Below are 24,192 nucleotides of genomic sequence, written 5' to 3' on the forward strand. Positions count from 1 at the left end.
TTTTGAAAGCTACAAAACTATCATCTCAGAGTTTGTCACAGGATATCCTCAGACATCATTTGTGAATTTATAGAATAATAACCTTTTATTGAGGTCCCTTTACACCCCCTTTCCCACTTAATGGAATGTTCTCTACAGTTTTATTTTCTGTAAATTCTAGACTAAGACCTAAAGTTTCAAGTGACCAGGCTATAAAAGAGGTTTTATATAGTAAGCACAATGCATTATTACAGACTCACCTAGACTGTTCTTTATGTAGTTGCAGGCTGACCGAGAGAATTTACCTGTGAAACCTGACACTGTGGCGAAGTTACGGACACATATAGATGCAATTATCTTAGCATTGCCAGAGGACCTGCAAGGCATCCTGCTAAAGACCGGCATGACATGATACAAGGTTTTCCTGCCAGAAAGGACTGTGCACCATGAAGCGAACTGACATTTCATCCAGACGCACACAGGGGCTGTCTGAGCAGCAGTGCGTGGAGAAGAGCAGCAGTTGCTGGATAAGGTGGAGACATGTTAGTGCATTCTGTGGAGTTCCACAGTGCCCAAATACCGAAAGGCATTTCCATGTTTTTAATCATGTTCTGAAGTGCTCTTATGAGAGACCTGTGGGGCCATCAGTATAAGTGACTTCAAGCTGCAGTGCCGGCATTGCAGGTATTTTTTTTTTAAATTGGTGCTGCTTTGCCCAATCATGTTGAAACTCAGGGGAATATAAATAACGCTCACACTGGCTATCCTCTTAAGAAGGAAAAACTGAATTTTCCAACTATGGTTAGTAATAACTGAGGCTGACGTAGTGCCTTTCATTGTCCTATGTTTCACAGGGTCCAGCTGCTAATTGTAAAGCTTTTCCTTTTTTAGTTATGATACACAACTTTAGGAGGCATTATGTCAAGTATGACTTGCTGAAAAGTGTTTCTTGTTGCCCCTCATGTTTATTGATGGGTTTTTAAAAAAGTATCATGTAGGTTTTCATTTCACTGTTTTCCTTACCATTTTCAAAATGAAGTCTTATGAATTTTTCCAGAGGAAGGGGGCATATGTAGTTTGTTATGGAACTTCCTCTTCCCTTTTACTGATTGGGCCTGTATAAATTAATTGGCTTGAATGTCTTTTGAAGATATTCTCACTATGAACATCATAGTCAGCTGTTTTTTTAAAAAATATTGATATGTCAAAAGTATCATAAGCCATTCATGTAATAATTACTTGAGAATTTTAACTTTAATTTTCAACATTATTTGTTGGGTGATACTAGTTACCCTAAATTAATGATTTTCAGAATACTTTTTCTGCTGTTGTTTGATATGAGAACTTTTGTCTAAATCAATATTATAGTTTTGTCTGTCTGTTTTCGTTTATACTACCTTGCCAAAAGTAGAATAGTATCATTTGGTGTGTTAAGATTGTTTGTTTGTGTTTAAATGGGAGTGTCTGCAGAAGCCACTGTTCAAATACGCACACAGGAAGTAGCACATATGTAAATATCTGTGTCTGAACAGCCAAAATTAGGTGTATGTGTTTGTCAAAGAATGGCTTCAGGAGCCGTCGCGTGCTGTCTGTTGATGTTAAAGGGCATTGCCGTCGCGTGCTGTCTGTTGATGTTAAAGGGCATTCCTGGTCTAAGAACGGCTCCCTGTGTTTGTGACTGTGGCCTCATATCAAAGAGTGCCCGTCAGTCATGGATACAGTCTCTTGAAGCATGCCTCTGTCACAAAAAGAGAATGCATTTGGACAAAATCATTTGTGTGGATCATATAGGTTATTTTGTGAAACAATACTGACCTTTCAGAAAAAGGGCAACTACTTTTATATGCTAAAGTACTTCATAACTTTCTGGGAAACTTTATTTAGGTAGAAATGGTCATCTTATTATTTTTAAAAACAATGTATTTTAATAATTTCACAATTTATATACAGTTTGTGACATGAATATGAAAGTCATTAGTGTTATATCAAGGATCTTTTGAAATATACTTGTATGAGATATATCACTTGAAATTTATTCTTCACACCTAAAGAATAACATGAAATGTCAATTAGCATGACAATACTGTCTTTACATTTACCACACATAACCGAAACTTAACACATGTTGAAAATCAAATCGTACTCAACTACTTTATCTCCTAACTTCAAATTATGTACCCGCAACAATAGCTTACGGTTGCATTGGAAACCCAAGAAAGACTCAATGGTAACTTAATTTTTTATGTGATTTTCAGAATTGTCTTTTTTTTGGGAGTTTAATATTCAAGCCCTGCCATTTAATATGTTATCTTCACCAGCATAAGAAGGAATCAGTGCTTTTAGAGTGTTACGTAATGCCTAGTGCCTTCTATTTATAGTGAAGACAGGTTTTGTGGAGGCATTTATGGTCATTACCAAAAGCTGAATTAAAGCCTTGGATTTTAAAACACTTGGACAGCTTGTGTTATGTCTCTTCTCTTCTGGTCTTTTTTTGTTTTGGAGACAGGCTTCCTTGTGTCCCAGCTGGCTTCAAACTCTGTGTGCCAAGGATGAGCTCCAACTGATCTTCCTTCCTGCACCTCCTCAGTGTGGAGATCACAGGCCTGGTCCACCAGACCTGGTCCACAAATGCCTGGTTTATGTGGTGCTGAGGTTTGAACCCAAGGTTTCATGCATTCTAGACAAGCTGTCTGCCAACCAAGCTGTATCTCCAGCCCTAACTTGTATTTCTTATATTTGGAATACTTGGGAAAATATACATATTAAAACTTGCACACTATAAAAGTATTTGATTTCTAAATGATTTTTCAAACAAAATTAAAATCAAAACCCTTTTCTGTTTAATCTACTATGAGCAGGGTGAAATTAAAAGATTAGTATCTTAGTCCTAAGAGATTAATAGAAGTAATTTAACCACGTATAGTAGCACATGCCAATAGTTGCAGCTAACTGGGCTGCTGAGGCAGGAGAACTGCTTGATTTCAGGAGCTCAGGAGTATCCTGGGAGCATAGCACGACCTAGCATGACCCTGCCTGGGTGGAAAAAAAGTCTTTAGTTTCATTATCTAGGAATTGTTAAATTATTTTATTTTGTTTTACCGTTAATCTTAAAAAATACCCTTAGAGGCTGGGAATATAGTTCACTTGATAGAGTTCTTGCTTTACAAACATGAGGACACATTTACAAAGCCAGATGCAGTGACTAATGCCTTTAATCTGAGTACTGGGGAGACAGAAACGGGGAGGGGGCTGGGGGGCGTCCTTGTGTCCCGCCAATCAGCCACTGTAACCTTTAGTGATAGCTAATGAGAGACTCTCTTTGAAAAACGGAAGAGAGGGTCCTGGGGAACAGCACTTAAGGGTGACCTTTGGCTTACACTGCACACACTGATGTGTACCCGTACAGAAGGCTAGGCATGATGACTCTCCTTTAATCCCAGCACTGGCGAGGGAGAGGCAGGAGGCGCTCTGTGAGTTCTAGGCCAGCTTGGTCTACTTAGTGTGTTTGAGAATATCCAGGGCTACAGAGAGAAACCCTTTCTCAGAAACAAACAAACCCCAAACCCAAATACCCATACATGAATACAACATGTAAACACCTTTAAAATTCAGTTCACTTTCGTTTCTTATTCTTTCTGAAGGTAGCAACTATGATATAACAGTGGTAGTGAATGTAAAAGATAAAGTTAGAGCCTGCAGTTAGGTTACCTACCCATCCCACTGACCTTCTGCTCTGACAGGTTCATCGAAGCTACAGCACATTCCCCATTCCTTCCCCCCTCCCTTCCCCTATATAAATCCCTTTGGGATGAATAAAGTTGTCGCCTTGATCAGAATCCTGTCTTGGCGTCCGTCGTCGCATCCCCTGCCCCCCATCTTTTTCCTAGGTGTCCACCAGACCCACGCTGAGTGTCCTGCAGGTCGGGACAACCAGTGTGACCTTGGGTGTGTTAATCTCTCTGATCCTGAATAATATGAATAATCTGTATAGTGTATTTTAGCATGGCACTTGTTATCATTGTTTTGAGAGCAGTTGCCTACGTGATGTATCAGCTACTCACATATTCTTAATTGGAAATCAGAAAATCTGTTTTGATATCACTTTTCCTTTTGTTTATTTTAGGTTTTGAAGAGATGAACAGAATTGTAGGACATTTTTCTTCTTATTTTTTTTAAAGATTTATTTATTATGTATACAGCATTCTGCCTCTATGTATGTGACCTCATTACAGATGGTTGTGAGCCACCGTGTGGTTGCTGGGAATTGAGTCAGTGCTCTTCATCTCTGAGCCATCTCTCCAGCCCCTTTTATTCTTCTTCTTTTTTAAAGATTTATTTATTTATTACATGTACAGTGTTCTGCCTACATGCCAGAAGAGGGCACCAGGTTGAATTGTAGACGGTTGTGAGCCACCATGTGGTTGCTGGGAATTGAACTGAGGACCTCTGGAAGAGCAGTCAAGGTGCTCTAAACCTCTGAGCCATCTATTATTCTTAACTAAAGAGGATATGAAAGTTCTCTTGGATTCAGAACTCAGGATCTAAAAGGGGGAATTACACAAAATTGGAGAAATTTAAAGACTAAATTTGAGATATTTGAGGGACTCAAAAGAATGGCAAGTACTATTAATCACCAAACATCTCTCCAGTACCTTTTATTATCTTTTTTTAAAGGTTATCTGGGTTGTTTGTGTGTTTCCCTATTATTAGAATTTTTAAAAAGATACATTGTTGCCAGGCATTGGTGGCAGGGGCCTTTAATCCCAGCACTCTTGGGAGGCAGAGGCAGGCAGATCTCTGTGAGTTTGAGGCCAGCCTGGTCTACAGATCGAGTTCCAGGACAGCTTCCTAAACAAGAGAAACCCCGTCTCTAAAAACCAAAAAACAACAACAAAAAAAGTATATGTGTGTGTGTATATAGATACATTATATATTTGTTTTCATTTGGGGCTTTAAAAATTAACTGGGGGCTGGAGATATAGCTCAGTATACAGTGACAGCTAAAAGTACTTGCTGCTGTTGCAGAAGACCAGAGTTGGAACTCACTGGGAGGCTCATAACTGCCTGTAATTCCAGTCCCAGGGGGTGAAATGGGGAACTTGGATGCAAGTATATAGAACCACTCAGACACACACATACACATAAATAGAAATAAACCTTAAACATACTAGGGGGTCAGTGACTGACTAGAGGCTGTTAGCAGAGAGGTTGAGTACAATGGCATATGGGTAAGCTTGCTTTTGTATGTGACAGAAATATCACAAGTGGTCTCACAAACAGGAATGTAGCAAAGGGTTTTATTCAAGGCAAAGTGAAAATATAGAATATATGTTTTAGGGGAGCAATGGGCCCCAGAAAGTCCTGGTTTCTGTTTGGGGCTTCCTTTTATGGGTCCAAGAAAAGGAGGAGTTATTTCCTAGGGGTGGTATGTCGGTAGCTTTTTGTTTTTGATACATAGGTTTGTGTTTTGCATGCCTTTGTTCATTGTCATTTCTTATATTGTATCTGATTTTAATTATATGCATGCCCCATCATAAATAGGAATAAGATCATTAATAGTTGGTTTTTCCCTAAAAGTTCATTCCCAGGACAGTTTGCTTTGCAGCATGTGTGTCCAAAGCTAGTTCAGGCTGGCTTGCCCCATTGTCCTTAGTTCCTGGGTATGCATTTGGTCACAAAAGGGGATTTACTAAGGGTTTCTCGGGAGCCAAGTCAGTTTAATGCAGGCGAGGGTCTCAGGCTGCAAAGTGCATTATTGGGAAAGATGTGTGTGTTGCTCCAGCTAAGAAGGGTCCTAGGTTGCCAAGCTATCCCTATGCTCACAAGCCTTAGACATCGATATACTACAGAATATATGTTATTAAACTCTACACTTACAATTGGTGAGTCATTGCAGTGAGTCCTATCTCCTTTAACTGTTGCAGGATGGGTTTCTCCGTTCCCTGCAAAGGTCCCCTTCCTCCATAGCTCATCAGGTAACTGCTAATGACTGAATTCTATTTGAAACTCCTATGCTGCACCCCCCCTGCATGTGTGCGTGCAAGTAAACACGGTCATGATAATCTTCCTGTTGTGGGGCAAGGTCTCATACAGTTGAGGCTAGCCCTACATTTGCTTTTCAGCCAAGATGCCTTGTCTTCCTGACCCCCCCCCCCCCCCCCCACTTTCTGTCTCGAAAGTGCTGGGATCACAAATGTGCCCTCTCACGGACTGTAGACATTTGTATTTTGTCTTACAGCTGGTCCCATTTGTTCCAGGCTGGCCCTGAAGTTTGTAGCAGAGCATGTCCTTAGACTTGTGATTATCCTCTCTCCGCCTCCCAAGTGCTGGGATTACGGGCGTGTGCCACAACTAGTTTCTTGCAGTCCTGGGCATGAATGAACCCGAAGCTTTTGTGACAAGACTTTCACCATCTGAGACACAACCCCAGGAATCTATTTTCAGATCACCTTTCTGTATTTTCTATTTGCTCTCCTCCCCCACTAGCCCTACTTTGGAGATCCTTTTATTAGGATACCGTATGCCAAGCTCTCTGCTTTCAGACAGGAGGGGAAAGGTGGTGTGTTGCCAACATTAAATATGAGGCCATACTTATGAAGAGAAGTCATCACACTTTGAGCCTAAGAAATAGGGAAATCTCTCAGTCAAAAAGTACCTTCCCAGAGAAAATTATAACAAACTTTAAGAGTTGGTCAACAAAAAGAAGGGTGGATTACGGGCACTACTAGCGGCAAACGTCAGCAATGGTTGTAGAGGAAACGTGGGAGGTGAAAATTCTTAGAGAATTTTCTTTTTTAAAGGAACGACATTTATACCTTATTTTGTAACCAGTATAAGAGCAGTAAATTTTTCATTATTCTACTGGGAATGAAAAGGTCCCAGAAAAAGCAGTCTTTACTTGACTTCTCAAAGCATAATACTCAGCTGGGTGTGGTGTGGCAAGCGTGGAAACCCTGCCACCCTGGGAGCTGATGTAGGAGGACCACCAATTCTGCCCAACGGCGGTACAACGTTTCTTAGTATGCATGAGACCCTGGGCTCCAGTCTCAGTGATGGTGGGGAAGGAGGAGGCTCGGAGCACTCTCGTCTGGTAATTAATGGAGTTTTCCACCTTTCCTCTGCTAGCAGTCCTGCTTTTAATCATCTCCGGGGAAGCTAGGTTCTTTCCGATGCTTTTATTCGCCGTCTCATATTCACCACTGAACGGCTGAACGCAGAGACCTCTCTCCCGTTCCAGGGAGACTCCAGAGGTCTTAAAAATCGTACACGATGCGATTTCCTTTGTGCTGCGGGCTGCCGTTGGACCTCGAATCCCAGAAAGCTGCGAGCGGCCGGGTTACTGAGGGCATTTCCGTGAAATCCGTGTCTGCGCCTCTCCCCCACCTGACCTGGCCGGGCTCTACAGTTTAAATCAGCGTCTACCTTCAGCTCCGGAGCGCCCCGGAAGGAGGAAGCCGCCCGCGGGACAGCGAGAACGTCACCGCTTAGCGCACAATGCACGCCCGGAACGGCGAGCGATCGCTCGCTGGCTGCCCCGGGGGGAAGGCGTTCGCCTGGAACCCCATTGGCAGCGGCGGCCCGGGGAACGCCGGGAGCCGGCCGCTCCTCCCGTGCGCAGGTGCCAACCGTCCTCGCGGGGCTGGCTCCGCCCCCGGCGGGTCGTACGTCGGCGACGCCGGCCCTGTGCGCGCAGGCGCAGGCGCAGGCGCAGGCGCGGCGGTGCGGGCGGCGTCTGCCACGCGGGGGAGGGGTGGGGCGGCGGTGACGCGATTCTGTCCGCGTTGGAGCGGGCGGGCCGCCGCCAGAGCCTCCGCGGCCGCCGTGTGACGTGGCACAGCCGAACACTTACCGCCGCGCCGGAGCCGCCGCGCCAGTCGCCCAGCAGGTCCCGCTCCCGCTGCGTCGTGTCCCGCCGCCCGGCCCCGCCGACACGCCGGCCCGACACCGACCGCTCCCCAGCCTTTGCCCTCCCGCCCCGTGGTTCGCGAGCCGGAGCCGGGGAGGCCCGAGGACGGACGCAGCAGACCCCCGCTTCCGACCGTCGCGAGTGCCGGCGCCGCTATGGGCCTCACCATCTCCTCCCTCTTCTCTCGCCTCTTCGGCAAGAAGCAGATGCGCATTCTGATGGGTGAGTGAGGGGCAGCCGGAGCCGCGGACGGCCGGGCGCTGGCGCCGGTGGTCTCGGGCCCGGGCTCCCCCGGCCCAGGTGGGGGAGGGCGGCCACGAAGAACCCTCGGCGGGGAACAATGGGGGCGAGGGGTGGGCCGTCTGTCTGCGGCCGCGGCCCAGCCCGAGCGTGGGGCAGCCTCCCTCGCGCTCGCCTCTGTCTGCTGGCTCCCTCTCCCCGACGTGACTGAGAGCCTGCGAGGACCGAGCGAGCGCTCGGCCCTGCGGGGCTGCTGCTCCCCGGCGAGGCCCGTTCGAAGGGTGCAGCCTTCCGACTCACTTTCCTGGCTGGCTGTGGGCAGCGGTCCTCCTCCTCCTCCTCCTCCTCCTCCTCCTCCTCCTCCTCCTCCTCCTCCTTTTCCCTCTCCCCCTCCCTCCCCTCCCCTGGCCGTGGACGCCCTGTGCACACAACCATTGGTATGTGAGCCCGGCCAGCAGCCGCCTGGGGCAGGAAGTGACCAGGCCGGCCCACTGTGCCGAAGGAGCACCCAAGGTTTCAGGAAAAAGTCCGGAGTCCTCTGAGCTCCTTTTACTAAACTTTGCCTTGCTGTGGATTCGACATCTGAAACACGGAACCTGTTTGGCCTACTGTCTTTGCTCCTTTAAACTGATCTTACCCATCTGGCCTGGAGAACAATGAAATTAAAAATCAGCTTTTAGAAACGAAAGAGGTTTTTCTAACCGGATACTTCTGAAGCACCTAAACTGAACACGATTCCTGCGTTCGGGGTAATCTATTGTTGAAAAACTGCTTCTCGGCGGCAGGTTTTACTGCCCTCTGAGGCCATTCATTCACGAGGGCAAAGTAGAGTTCTCTCCTTAGTGCGGGAGTCCACCTCACAGCTGAGATCCAGGGACCGGCAAAGGGTCTATGACACTTGAGTGTGAGGAGAAAAGAATTACTTCCCACCCACGACCAAGAAGCGCTTTAGTTTCTGTAGTACTGCAGAGTATTGGGTACAAGTTGGTTATTCAGCTCCTCTGCAATTCATGAAACAGTCATTCATGATTCATTCACAAAGCTAAGCGAAGATGTTTTCTTTCACTTTCCCAGATCTCCTTTGTGAAGAGGACGGTTATTTTAGGAGGGCCAGTGTGTTATTTTAGCCTTAAGTGGTTGGAAATTGCAGTGTGAAAGAAGATCTGAAGTCAAAGGGAGGACTTGGGGCTGAGAGCAATGTTTCTTAGAGATTACACAGTACAAGATTGTGTTACTGAAAAATAAAGAACTTACTGTAAATGGATCCTGTTTTTCTTTGCTGTACTCTTGAGATGGCTGAAGGGCGAAGGGGAGAAAGATGCTTTAGGCACTTCACTGTGTTTGAGAAACTTTCCCGTCCATCCCAGCAATGAGTGGAAGAGAACAGGCAGACAAGCATCTAACCTGCCGTGGTGGTGAAACAAGTCGTGGGCTGGGATTACTCTTTAAGCTTATGGTCACTTAGGGGTGTGTGTGTGTGTGTGTGTGTTTAAGCTTATGGTCACTTAGGGGTGTGTGTGTGTGTGTGCGCGCGCTCGCGCGCGCGCGCTCTGTTTTTGCCTTATGATACAGGATCTCTCTCCATAGCTCTGGCTGTCCTGGCCCTCACTCTGTAGACCAGGCTGGCCTCAAACTCACAGAGTGCTGGGAGTAAAGGTGTGTGCCACTGCACCTGGAGTTTCCCTTGATTAGGAGCGTTCTGTTCCTACAGTCAACTTTTTGGTTTTTCGAGACAGGGTTTCTCTGTATTGTCTTGGAGGCTGTCCTGGAACTCGCTTTGTAGACCAGGTTAGCCTCGAACTCACAGAGATCCACCTGCCTCTGTCTCCCGAGTCCTGGGATTAAAGGCATCAGCTTTTATGATAGTTCATCAGGGGAAGTGTAAGTGTGTGTGTGAACTGGGAGCATAGTGCTTTGGAAGTTTGGTGATTCCTAAGAGGGTGTTTGGTTTTGGTTTTGTTTTGTTTTTGCTTTGTGGCTTTATGAGTGATTGAACTTGTAATAATCACTTTTATGGTGTCTTCCTCATCTAAGTGTTGGGAATGTCAGTGAGTGGCCGATTGTACACGTGTGCACATGTGTTCCTATGTGTGCATTTTGCTTTGTGGTATGATTTTGACAATGGAATTCAGGGCCTCCTGTGTGTATCCTAGTCATAGCCCTGAAGGATTGCCCCCTCTTTCATTAATGGGCTCATATTTTCTTTATCAGGCTTATATATGCTTCCTTGAGTCAACAGCTTTTCATAGTCTTTATTCTTTTGTTAGGGATTAAAATCAGGGTCTTGAGTGTTGAGCACAACCACTGAGCCTCTACATCTGTAGTCCTAGACTACTGTTTATAAGCATATTAAGAGACAGTAGTAGTTAGCCAGCGTTTCTGGTTGGCCCAACTGCTGTGGAAATGAAAACTTTATTTCCGTACTGGCTGCTCTACCAACATTAATTTGAGCAGATGTTGAAAAAATATGTCTAATAGTTAACTGTAATTAAAAATAAACCGAGCCTGGGTTAGCGTGATCTGTGTGCCTGTAATTCCTTCACCAAGGAGGCTGAAACAGAAGGATCTCAAATTTGAGGCTAGGATGACTGTGTTTCAAGCACTAACAAATAAATAGCTAATGTATTGAATTTAAAATCTTCTAGACTATTGGTTAATAGACATGATGTATTAGTTATTTATAAGAGAAATTTACTCATTGGAATAATTCTAAATTTAAATTTCGTAGATCACTCAGGTAAGCCAGAGTTAGAAAGCAGTAAGTCTATGATAAGGCGTGCTTTTAGTAAATCAATACTTAAACTTTATCTCTGGAATTACTATTGTATTTGTCAGAGAAGTCCCATGTCCCAGTCCCATCCCCCCCCTTCACCCTGTAGAGTCCCTAACTTTAACCTATTTCCAACTTGGGGGAAAGGCCTCTGAGGCTGTATTGTCTTTTCCCAGTGAGCTATCTTGCCAGGGTTTTTGAGCGAGGAACTCATGTAGCACAGGCTGGCTTACTTAGTATGTAACCCAGAGGTGACCTTAAACTTCTAATCTACCTCCTGAACACTGGAAAGGGTCCTCTATTTGCCAATTTAAAAAATACACTAATAAGTAATAAAATTTACTAATAAGTGAGGCTTTAAGATAGAATAATGCTGCTTTTTTTCCTCAAAAACATTTTTAAAAAAGAATAAGAAACAAGAGTTATAATAAAAAATTTATGAAAGTCCTTTTTGTGAAATTTAGACATGAAAACGGGATGATCACCTGTAATTCAGCAATTTCACTGTTAGTATTTTATGTTCATGTGGGAGAGATCTGGAATTGGAGTACACTGCCCAGTGTGAGCTGGGAACTGACCTCAGGTCCTCCAGAACAGCAAACGCTAACCGTTGAGCCATCTCTTCAGCTCCTACTTGCTACATTTATTCTCCACATTTTAGAAGGTTTGATCCCTCTAAAATTGTTTTGTGTTTTCTTTTTACTTAATATATTACAAACATTTTCTTATACCAATCACTAGCCTTTGATAATTTGTTGGCTAATTATCTCATTCATAAAAGGGAAGATACTCCTCAATTTTGTGAGGTAAAAGCAAAATCCAAACTTTGATTAGATGGTCAAACCTCTGAGGAACTAGATAAAATATCATGGTATGTGCTATTAGAGAGCTCTGGCATCAGAATTAGCTGTTTTTGTTTTTGTTTTTTTTCTTTTAGTTGTTCAAGAGAGGGTTTCTCTGTGTAATAGGTCTGGGTGTCCTCTGCTTCCCGAGTGCTGGGTTACAGGCATGAGCCACCACTGGGTCAGAATTAGCTTTCTTATGTTGGTGGGTGTTTTGTGACACAAGGTCTCATATAACTTAGGCTGGGCTTAAATTCCTGATTTTTCTGTCCCATTTGCCAGATTCTGAGATTACAGCTGACCAACTGTTTTGCTTGTTTTTCTGATTTTTGCAAATAGAGGTATATGTTCATAAATCCACCCTCAACCATCAAGATGTGTCAGCAGATAAGGGCACCTGCTGCCGAACCTGACCCCTGGGATTCAGCTTTGGGAAGGAAACGTGGAGGGACAGAAATGGCTCCTCAAGTCTCCTCTGCCCTCCACAGGCACTGCACTCATGTGTGCAGACACACACACTCTCACACACACACATATACACACACTCACACACACAGATAAACCAATAAAAGAGTGCCACCCCAATGTATAATTTTATTGTTTACAAAGTTGTGTAACAGTTACCACTGTCAAATTACAAAATATTTTCATGACTGCCCAAAATGAATCCCATAACTTTTTAAATATAAGTTTTATTGATTCTTTGGGAATTTCATATCATGCACCCCAATCCCAGTCCCTCCACCCCTGCACCATCCCCCCAAAAGAAAACTCAAAAAAATATTAATTAAAAACAAATCAGAACAGACAAAACACTTGGATCCTCCATCTTTCCAGCTCTGCAGCTCCTCCTCATTCATCTCAGTGGCATCCCATAGCTTTTATCAGTCACTCCCATTTTTCTCTCTCTGTCCATGGCAACCACTAATACTCATTGTTCTGGGCATTTCAGCTAATAGAATAATATATCCATTTATCAGTTGATGGAAATTGGTTACTGTTTTTAGTTCTCATTGTGCACATTTGTAAAGAAGTTTGTGTGTAGACTCAAACTGAGAGATACAACTGTCTCTGGCCTCCCAAGTGTTGAGATTAAAGGCATGACACCCTACCTGGGCCAAAGGTGAATTTGATTACAATTATTCAAAGAGGTCTTAACACTCTTCACACAAGAATTGAAAGATCTGATTGCATTTATTTTGTCCCCGCCACCCCCCCATCTTTTTGCTGAGAATGCCAAATCTAGAGCCTTATACTTGCTTTGCAAGGAGTCTACCATTGAGGGACCACTTTCAGATTTGCTCATCTTATTTATACTATTGCACATTGTATCAGTGTATAACAAATGCTTTGTGTCTGTAAGTGAGGGCAGACTAGTCATTGCCTAATATGTGTCATAGTACTTTGGAAGGAAAAAAACTGGTACCCAGTATCAACAAGTGAGTGTCAGGGTTCAATTAGACAGCATAGGAATAAAGGAATTAATGAATGCTTGATTCCCATCCTTCTCCCACCCATCAATACCCCTCCTCACCACCCGTATATTCAAGTTAAGAGTCCTAAAAATTGGTGGGAGTACAAACCATGTTGATGTTGTCAAGGCCTCGGGGCCTTTTCTGTTGCTGTCAAGAGGAGTGCTGACTTTCTTTTCCTCCTATTCAACAGCATCAGAAAGATGGTGCTTTCAGGATGTAGTTGTAAAGGTTGTCTTATAGGTTGAAGTCCAAATCCTGTAACTTTTCATTTCTCTTGCTTGGACTAACTGAAAAAGTCACATTTAAGCACCCAAGAATATAAACTGGATGGGTGAGGTTAAAACCTGCTAGCTTTGTTTTCATGTGTTAAGTTGTAGTTTGATTTAAACATTTAAGTATAAGTATTTTTGCCTAAATTAATGATCTGTTGATTCTACTTTTAAATTCTGGGATAAAGTAAGTGCAGGCAGCCAAATGAGATGTTCTTTAAAAAAATTCAATGACATTATTAGATACTAATCTTTTATTTATGAGAGCTTTAATCCACAACAATATATAGGTTTTGAGAGTCATACTTCAAAGCATTTAATTTGTTCTTCACTTCTACTGCTGCAATAGAGGCTTATATAATACCTTCTAATAGAGACTTTGTCCCCAAAACAAGCATATTTCCTTCTACTTACCTGTGTCTCATGGATTAAGAGCACTTAGCATTGTGGTGGCACATGCTTGTAATTCTAGCACTTGAGAGGCAGTGGCAGAAGGATCAGGATGTCAAGGCCAGCTTTGGTACAATGTGAGCTTGAGGTCAGACTGGACTACATGAGACCCTGTTTTAGGGAACACACACACACACACACACACACACACACACACACACACACACACACGAAAATTGAAGAATTGGACAAGAATATGATAGGACCATTTTCAGACCATAAATCAAGCATATATTCTATCAGGAGACTAGGACATAGCTACTTACATATGTTCCCCCTTAGCATTAAGAACTTTTTAAAAGAGTGATTTAACTTTTCATTTTTAATTGTGTATATGTGTGTCAGTGTGTGGGTATGTGCACACGACTGTAGTGCCTGTGCAGATGTGTATATGTGTGTCTGTGTGGGTATGTGCACATGACTGTAGTGCCTGTGCAGGCCAGAAGAGAGCTTTGGATCCCTTAGAGCAGAGTTAGGCACTTATAAGACATGTGATAGTGGCTTCCAGGAACTGAACCAATACTTACTCTAAACCACTAAGTCATCTCTCCAGCATGAAGAGCATCTATTCAAAATACATTGTAAATATTAAACAGGATTAATTTTTGGTCTAGAGATGTAGTTTAGTTGGTGTGCTGTATATTAACCTCTTCATTTCTAACAGGCACAGCTCACCTTTAATCCTAGCACTAGTATTCGGGAGATAGAGGCAGGAGTCTCAAGGGTTGAAGGCCATCCTCAGCCACCTAATGAGTTTGAGACCACTCTGGGATACATAAGAGACCCTTCTCTAACAAAGGTACTCCCCTAGCTGGTGGAGTAGTGCCCAGAGATTAGGACTGAAGTCTGCCAGTTCCTTTTTTCTATGTCTAGATCTAAAACAGAAAGCGAACAGGGTAGGAAATGTTGATTGGGGGTGGAGGGCAACTAGGCCAAAAATGAGAAAAACTGCACATTAACTCATTTTTGTATCAATTAACTTATACTTTGAAACTAAATTGCTGAATTACTTACATGTATTTGATTCAGATTTTAAATCTATGGTGTCTTCTTCTAGTTGGATTGGATGCTGCTGGCAAGACGACAATTCTGTATAAACTGAAATTAGGGGAGATCGTCACCACCATTCCTACCATTGGTAAGAAAACCTAGACGACTATACAGAGAAAAATTAATCATAGATATGATACTGGTAGGGTTTAAACTATTCTAAGAAGAGTCCCACTTTGAAGGGAGGGCTTATTTCTTGACTCTCATGCATAGTGGTCATTTGGCTTTGTTCTGTCTTCTTGTAGGCTTTAATGTGGAAACGGTAGAGTACAAGAATATTTGTTTCACAGTGTGGGATGTCGGTGGTCAAGATAAAATTAGGCCTCTCTGGAGGCATTACTTCCAGAATACCCAGGTGAGATGTGATACATATTTGTAACTTTAATTTATAGATTTTATATTACAAATTTTATATTGAATGTTGACTTGTTTGCTTTCTTATCACATTCATTTCATTCTTTAGTATGCTCTTATCCATGCCTTTGAAAGTTCAGTTACATATTGTGGAAGAATTAAATGTCACTTCTTCAGTGATATTTTGAATGACAGTAAACGAGTTCTCAAGAATGAAGTATTTCATCAGTCTTAACCTTAATTTTGAGATTGCTGTATAGCACAGTGGACCTATGACAGTGGTAGAACTTGATTTAACTCAGTATGAAAAAGACCTTAGTGATTTTTGTAGATTAGGAGTTGTCAAATTGACTGCACTTTGGACCTCTGAGGGTGGTCCAAATCTCAACAGCCAAGCAAAGCAGTCCTTTTTTAGGTTTTGTTTTTTCCAAGACAGGGTTTCTCTGTAGTTTTGGAGTCTGCCCTGGCACTTGCTCTGTGTAGACCATGCTGGCCTTGAACTCACAAAGATCCTCTTACCTCTGCCTCCCAGGTGCTGGGAGTAAAGGTATCTCACTCCCCCCAACCAGCAAAGCAGTCCTAGTGTTGTAGCACTTTAGTGTTGTGTGTGAATCACCCAGGCATCGGTTAAAAACATAGACTGAGTGGGACGAACAAGCTTCTTAGACTTGATACTTGAAGCAAGTTGTCTTGTATTGATTCTGCTGGTTTGGGTTCTAATAACAGCAACTCTATCGGCTTTTTGAACTGTGGGGCGGTCTCTCTTTGATTGTAGGATGTTTAGCAGCATCCTACTAAATGCCAATAGCTACTCTGCCTTCCAAGTCAAGTTGTGACCACTACAAATGCTTGCATGATTGCAAGGAAGAAAAAAAATCCTCCCTCGGGATAAAATTATTTCCTGGTGAGAACAACTGTTCTATTCTTGTGTTCTCTCCCCCCATCCTCTACTCTCTCTCACTCCCCCCGTCTCTTCCCTCCCTCCCTCCCCTCTGATGCCGAGACTGTAGGCATACACCATTATGCCAGGGCTCCTAAATGTGCGGACACTGAATCTCAGAGTGACTTGAAGACTGAGCTTCAGGGGGCAGTGATGGCACACACCTGTAGTTGCATTGGGAAGCAGGAGGATGCATCTAATGTCAGTTCAGCCTGTTCCTGCAGAGCAAATTCCAGGCTAGCAAAGGCTCCATAGGGAGAGCCTGTCTTTGAAAAGAAAAGATTGAGTTCTTTCTTTTAATTAATCTGGTCTCTTGTCTTTTATACCATAATGAGGGGTTATACATCTGGTTGTGTTTTACTACTAAAGTTGAGAATTTTTTAAAGTAGTATAGTAAGCGTTTGGGATATTTAAGATTTGCAGTGTTGTGCTTATTCTCCATTGAGGTATGTTGTAGCCCAGTAGCAGTTAACACCCTTGTTGAATGGCTGGAACAATCCTGACTCAAGTAGTAAATCTTATTAAATAAGTGTATGAATATAAAAATAAATAAGTGGCATAATTTTTTACTAAATAAGAATGTGTTAATTCACATGGCTTTGGGTAGAAAACAGATTTTGCAAAAATACAGATTTAAAAATAACTTCATTATGGAAATAGAATTTAACACAATAAACTCATGTATATCTGAAGTAAAATTAGGCATAAGTGTTGCCTAAGGCATAAGTGATTTTAATCCTTATAATAAGCTTTATCCTTATATTTGTTTAAAATGCTTTGTAATACAAAACACGTGAATCATGAATTTGAGATTAGATCTATCCTGGCCTCTTGGACAACTTTAGAATTAAACGCTAAAGCATTCTTCATCCAAGGGAGTTCTTACCCATTGGCAAAAAGTCTATGTGGCCTGATGTAATTACAGCTAAGCTCTTCCAGCTTGCATTTCTAGCATTCCTAATCACTTCTAACTCTTAACACTTAAACTAATTGTTTATTGTGGTAAATTCCTCTCCCCTCGTAACTCCCAGTTTTATTTTGCTTTTCTAAATAATTTGTTTGGCCTTTTTAAAAAGGTTAATTATTATTTTGTTTGTGTGAAGGTTTTTTGTTTTTGCTTTTTTTTTTTTTTTGCCATCATGTATGTAGTGTACCATATACATGCCTGGTGCCTGCAGACCAGAAAAGGTTGTTAAATTCCTGGAACGGATGGTTGTGAGCTACCCTGTGGGTGCTAGGAACTGAATCTAGGTCCTTTACCAGAACAGGAAATGCTCGGAACTACCACCAAATGAACTCTTAGAACAGATGGACTTGTTTTTAGAAGCATAGCTTTTCCATACTGTTGATCCTAGGCTACTACAGGAAAGGACTAACTTTGAATTTATTCTTAAAAATTTCCCTCTTACTAATGTTACTTTGGAACAGATGACATTATTTGCATTTATTTGGAATGATAAGAAAATGAGACTGGTGCTGGAAAGATGGCTCAGCAGGGTTTGTTGCTCTTTGCAAAAGGCCGAGGTTTGATTTCCAGCACCCAAATCGTTCCTCACAAGCTTGTGGAACGCCGGTTTCAGGGGAGCATCAGCTCTCCTCTGACACCTCTGCCTTGCAGGCTCCTGCATGTGTGCATAACACACACACACACACACACACACACACACACACACACACACACACACACACACACAAAGAAATGCAATTAATTCAAAGAGATCTGTGGGGGTTAGGGCTATAGAAAGACTATTTAACCAAGCAGGTATAATGTAAAGTATAGGCTTTTAGCAGAGATGCAGTTTATTTCTATTTTATTAGCTGATAATTTTGTGCTGTACCATATGGAAATTTTCTGTAAAGTCTTAATTCAGTTGCTGCCCAATCCCATTTTTGTTGTATAGAATTGTAGTATTTGTGAATAGCTTTAACTTCTTACTGCTACCTTTTTTGTTACAAATTCCTTATTTGATCATGCAAATTTTTAATTTTTCATGAGATATTTGCTTTGGATTTGTTTCTCCTAATCCAAGTTAATAGGCAACTTTTTGGAGCAAGACTTTTTTTTATTTCTGTGATGAAGTAGCGTGTAGTGATGCATTTAAGGACACACAGACAACAAAGCACAAAGGGCCTGAATTTGAAAGAGAGCAAAAGCCTGGGGGTAAATGGGGGGTGGGTGGGAGAAAAGGGAAGAAGAGAAATGATGTAATTATATTACATTCTCAAAAAATAGAAAACATTTTAATTTAAAAATTACATTTATACTTGTAGTGAACCTATCAGGAAGTTATTCTTGTAATCACAGAACTGAAAAGAACATGTTAGTACCATTATGCAATTCTCGATTCTAATCTCTTTATTTAAAACAAAAACTATTGAAGTGTGTTGTCTCTCCTTTTTGTACTTTATACATGCCTGTTACTGCATCCGTAAATCCATAGTTCATACATTTTTGAGGAGCCTTTGTATTGTTTTCCTTTTGTCTTCACGATGTAGCCTCTGTTTGTTTTGTTTACTTTTGAGACTGGGTTTCACATAGTTCATGCTACCCTGGAAGTCAGAGTGTAGCTGATGGTCCCTTGGAACTTGTGGTCTCCTGCCTTTGCTTCTTGAATGCTGGAGTCACAGTGAAGTGCAACACCGCACCTTTTAATCAGTGTAAGAGCTCAAACCCAGGGCTTCTTGCATGCCAGACAAGCATCCTACCCTCTGAGCTATACCCCCAAACCTGTAACTCTTGTTACTTGCATGTTACTGTATTTAAATAGGATAGGGAAGAGAAATGGGGTGACTACTGTTTGTCTTAGGATTGAGAAAGGTAGTTTAGTCATTGGTTAATAAAATTTGGGGGTCTTAGGGGACTTGGAGAATGATAGGTTAAAATTATGTGGTGCTTAAGTCAGTTTTCAATAGATGATCCTTGAACTTATTTTTCTGTTGTTTGTTTGGTTTTTATTTAACAAGAATGTTTTAGCTAGGGTAACATTGCTGTGATGAAAACTATGATCACAGCAACTTGAGGAAGAAAGAGTTTATTTGGCTTACACTTCCACACCACTGTTCATCAAAGGAAGTCAGAACAAGAACTCGACCAAGGCCAGAACCTAGAGGCTGAAGCTGATGCTGAGATCTCAGTTTACTGGCTTGATCTTCATGGCTTGCTCAGCCTGCTTCTTTACAGAACCCAACACCAGCCCAGGGATGGCCCCACCCAAAATGGGCTGGGCCCTCCCCCCATCAATTACTAATTAAGAGAATGCCCTCCCTCCAGCTGGATCTTTTTTTTTTTGGTTTTTACGAGACAGGGTTTCTCTGTATTGTTTTGGAGGCTATCGGTCCAGCCCGGCCTCGAACTCACAGAGATCCGCCTGCCTCTGCCTCCCGAGTGCTGGGATTAAAGGTGTGCGCCACCACCGCCCGGCTCCAGCTGGATTTTATGGAGTTATTTTCTCACTTGTGGTTCCCCCCTTTCAGATGACTCTAGATTGTTGACGTAAACATAGCCAGGACGCAAGAACATATTTTCTACCATGTGTTTAACTCTCCATACTTTTTTGCTAGTGTATTTTATAGTTAGTGTGACCCTTCAGTTTAACTGTTATAATTTTTTCCCTAGGGTCTTATTTTTGTGGTAGACAGCAATGATCGAGAAAGAATTCAGGAAGGAGCAGCTGTGCTGCAGAAAATGGTAAGTATGTATTTTAAGTTGGTAATTTTCAAGATGTGTTTTCTTTGGGTATTGCCAATGGTTACACATTTTAGAGGTAGAAGTAAATTTAGGAAAATATATTATTTCCAAGTTCTTAAGAATGCACAGAAAAGCCTGCTATAGTCCATTGATTTATTTTTGTAGTTTAGCAGTTCTCAACTTGTGAGTCAAGATTTCCTTTTGGAGGTTAAATGACCCTTTCACAAGAGTCACCTAAACCCATTGGAAACCACAGAGATTTACAATATGATTAATAACAGCAAAATTACAAAGTAGCAATGAAAGTAATTTTATGATTATGGATCACTACAGCATGGGGAACTGTATTAAAGGGTCACAGCATGAGGATGACTGAGAACTACCTTCTTAAAAGCCAATTATTTGTGCAAACTGAAGGATATGAGATTTATAAGAGTGCTTGAGATTTACATAGAGAAATTTAATTGGTTTTCATAGCTTGTTTAATGTTGAGGAAAATGTATGTTTAAGAAGACTTGTGAGTGGTCATTTCAATGTTAGAATAGCTGCTCATGGCTAACCTTTGTCTCCAGCTTCTGGAAGATGAGCTGCAGGACGCAGTGTTGCTGCTTTTTGCAAACAAACAGGATTTGCCAAATGCTATGGCCATCAGTGAGATGACAGATAAGTTAGGTCTTCAGTCTCTCCGTAACAGAACAGTAAGTATTTGAAGGTGATACTAACCTCCTCACTGGTGAAACTGGGTAATTGGTCTAATACTCAGCTGCTTTTTAGTATTGTTATTATTTGGAGGTAGATCTAACTGTAGTCGGAACTTACTCTGTAGACAGGCTGGCCTCAAACTCACAATTGATCTGCCTGCCTCTGCCCGCCCAGTTTAAATGTGTAATAATTTCCTTTGGATAGATAGGACATTTATAAAAATAGGGTAATATGGTTTATAGGAAATACATCACATACCAGCTCTTTCAGGCTTTATTTCTAATTAAATATTACATTATATATTAAGTTATGCTATTAAATTTTTAAAAAATACTGGTAGTCTCTCTTTTTCTATTTAGTTAATATTAACTATCTTCTGTGTTGGTACATTAATAGTACTGAGTTGAATGTGTAGGGATTACAGACATTCATAATTTCCTATCATTCAAATAGCTCTCCAACCATTTTTATTTAATACAAATGTTTTATTTTATTATTTCTATTGATGTTGGAGTTTCTCAACCCAGAGTGTCTTTTTTCTGTGTTAGGGCAGTCACCCTACCACTGAGCAGCATCTGTGGTTGAACAACGATTTTTTAAGGTGGTTCTCACTGTGTAGTCTATGCTGTCTCCATGCACACCAGAAGAAGGAATCTGGTCCCATTACAGACGGTTGTGAGCTGCCATGTGGGTGCTGGGAATTGAACCCTGGTCCTCTGGAAGAGTAGTCAAGTGCTCTTAACCACTGAGCCATCTCTCCATCCTTTTTCTTCTAAGGTGAAATTAGTCAGTTTAAAAATGAATAAACTATTAAAATGTGAATTGTTTTCTAGGTGTTTTGTGGGGTTTTTTGTTTTTGTTTCTTTGAGACATGGTCTCATTTTATTAAGCAATTAAGGATCTTAACTGTTTAAAGGTGAAACTTTCTGGAATATGTGCAATCAAAGATGCTAAAATTATTTTTTTAAGTAAAATTTGAAAAGTCTAAAGTTCTTACAATATCAACAAACATATTTCAGAAACTTACCCCTTTTTACTGGGAATATGGTTAATGGCAGAGGACTTGTCTCTGCATTTGAGCCCCTGGGTATGATCTCTAGGGCTACAAAAGTAAAGCTAAAAAAAATCTGCACGTTGCTGAGTGTTGGTGGTGCACGCCTTTAATCCCAGCACCTGGGAGGTATAGAGGCATGCGTTTCTCCAAGTTTGAGGCCAGCCTGGTCTACAGAGTGAGTTCAAGGACAGGCTCCAAAACAATAGAGAAAGCCTGTGGGGGGGGGGGATCTGCACATGTGTTCTACTTAGTTTATGGGGTATAATGAGAGGATCTTAAGGGCCAGGTAAATAATGTGTTAAAGACTTTCCCATTACTCTTCAGATTTTTAAATAGTGAGGAAATTCCTAAAGGATACTTTGAGTGACCTTTGTAGTTACTGAGAGCATTAAATTCATGTGTGTGGGATCGGCAGGGATTTAGTATTTTTTGTTGAAATATGGCAGTATGTATTGTTAATCAAGTATTTTCTTGTCCTTTCTTCACAGTGGTATGTTCAAGCCACTTGTGCTACCCAAGGAACTGGTCTGTATGAGGGACTCGATTGGCTGTCAAATGAACTTTCAAAACGCTAAATGAACCGGGATATCTAACCAAGGACATGTTTGATAGAATTGGTCTAGACTTGTTACAACAAAATTAGTTTGCATCTTGGTTATTAAAGGATATCTGAGACAGGTTTGGGCAGAATATTACAGCATTTAAAACCTACTTTGTTGCCAATTATTGTTTACCAAGCACAATGTTGCTGTTTAGCAATATGCTTGTGTAAAAGAAATTCTCCCTGGGGGAAAAAAAGTATCTACTGTTATACTTCCCTTAAGCCTAAATGCCTGGACATACAGCTATTGCGACACCTTAAACAAATCTGTTTTGAGTGTCTTTTGAGCCCACACCAATAATGTTATAAAGTTACTCCCTTGATACTTTACTGATACATTTATCATTCCTACAACAGTCTGCTGATTTAAAAATGTAGCATTCCATTTGTATTTATTTCTACCCCTTGCCAAAAAAGATTTTTCTAGCCCTGCTTGGACCAGCAGGGAAACACTATCCAGTTTTCCTGTACTGAGGACCACCACCCCCGTCACATTACTGACTCCTGCTTCCATCAGCCAAACTTACCTTGTCAGTGTGGTTTGGCTTCGATAGCTAACCCTGTGCTGGTTGCAAAGAGTTCCTATTGAGATAACTTAATACTCAGCAGATTGTCTTCCTTTATATTACCTTTTTTATGTTGCATGTTGTTTTTGGAATCAGACTGACTCTTTGCCCAGTATATGATAGTTCTGCTGATATTTTACTGTTTATTGATGAACATATCTTCATTACGAATTTTTTGAAAATTCATTAAATTCAGTGAATAAGTTTTCTTCATAACCCATTTGAAATTATTCCTAATAAAATGATAAAAAAAATGAGTGTTCTTTTGAGTGTTTCCAGAATTTAAAACTGATTTCCTTACATAGCCAAGTTGTGCTTAAGTTGGCAGTAAACTTAACTATAGTTTATCAAGAGTGTCGAAGTAAGGTTCAGTATAAAATTTTACTTTTTCTAGTAGAATACCATTTAAAGCTATAAAGTTCAAAAGACAGATCAAGAAGATCAAGAAGCTGTCATAACATGAACTCCAAAAGCAGGGTATGAAAGGGTTGGTGATGAAGCTGAGTTGGAGTGCTTGCCTTGTATGCACAGAAACCCAAGTTTGATCCCTAGTACCATGTCCCATGGAGGTGTCAAGCATATCAATGTCAGAAATTGTCAATTTGGTGAGTTTGAGGCCAGCCTGGGAAACAGGAGACCTTTCTCAAAAACACAGAAACAAAAGAAGGAAAGTAACAAGTAGGTATGCATACATTTGGCAACTAACATTAGGTGGAAGACACAGATAGCTAAGTGATGCTACTCTAGAGAGCTTAGTGGTTCACAACGTCAAAGCTGTGTGCAAGTTACTTGCTATGGCAGAACAGTGGTACATGCCATAACTATGCTAATTAGAATAGATTTTGTCTATATTTTAATGTCTGGTGTATTATAAGCTTTTTATGACTTTTTAAAAATGATCCTTAATAGCTTAGAGGTTTATATGAACTCATGGATCAAAATTTTTGCTGTTTTGAGACAGATTTCTCTATAATGATCCTGCGTGTTCTGGAACTTGTTTTGTACACCAGGCCAGTCTCAAACTCACAGAGATCTACCCTGCCTCTGCCTCCCCAGTACTGGGATAAAAGGTGTGTGCCACTATGCCTGACTCAAAAATTTAATTCCACGTGCTTTTAAAATGTGATTTTTAAGTTGATAAAATAACTGGATTTAGCAAAATAAATTGAAGCTAAGTAGTTTATAAATAGCTGAAATAGGCTACTGGGATAAAGTATGTTCATTTAGTCGGTTTCATTTGATATAATTGAAGCTTCCTTAGTCCAGCAGGCGAATTCTCCCTTCTTTCCAAATAAGAGAGGTCTTA

General features: G+C 41.4%; 2 protein-coding genes and 1 pseudogene across 2 annotated transcripts in view; 2 read left to right on the forward strand and 1 right to left on the reverse strand.

Moving 5' to 3' along the window:
- Positions 1-2,428, forward strand: part of Dennd6a (DENN domain containing 6A) — a 49,241-nt gene extending 46,813 nt beyond the window's left edge. Inside the window, exon 20 of the mRNA XM_005077673.4 lies at positions 260-2,428. Coding sequence (XP_005077730.1) covers positions 260-391 — 132 coding nt within the window. The 3' untranslated portion in view covers positions 392-2,428. The remainder of the gene's footprint in view (positions 1-259) is intronic.
- Positions 2,429-7,892: 5,464 nt separating this feature from the next.
- Positions 7,893-23,102, forward strand: Arf4 (ADP ribosylation factor 4). Its single transcript, XM_005077674.4, has 6 exons — positions 7,893-8,107; positions 14,989-15,069; positions 15,227-15,336; positions 19,892-19,963; positions 20,536-20,661; positions 22,208-23,102. Exons 1-6 carry the CDS (start codon positions 8,041-8,043, stop codon positions 22,292-22,294), a joined length of 543 nt encoding a protein of 180 aa, XP_005077731.1. The 5' UTR covers positions 7,893-8,040; the 3' UTR covers positions 22,295-23,102.
- LOC121141038 lies at positions 13,299-13,402 on the reverse strand (annotated as a pseudogene).
- Positions 23,103-24,192: the final 1,090 nt, after the last annotated feature.

Source organism: Mesocricetus auratus, unplaced genomic scaffold (assembly GCF_017639785.1).
Source record: "Mesocricetus auratus isolate SY011 unplaced genomic scaffold, BCM_Maur_2.0 Super-Scaffold_100006, whole genome shotgun sequence".
In the NCBI taxonomy this organism is placed as follows: Eukaryota; Metazoa; Chordata; class Mammalia; order Rodentia; family Cricetidae; genus Mesocricetus; species Mesocricetus auratus.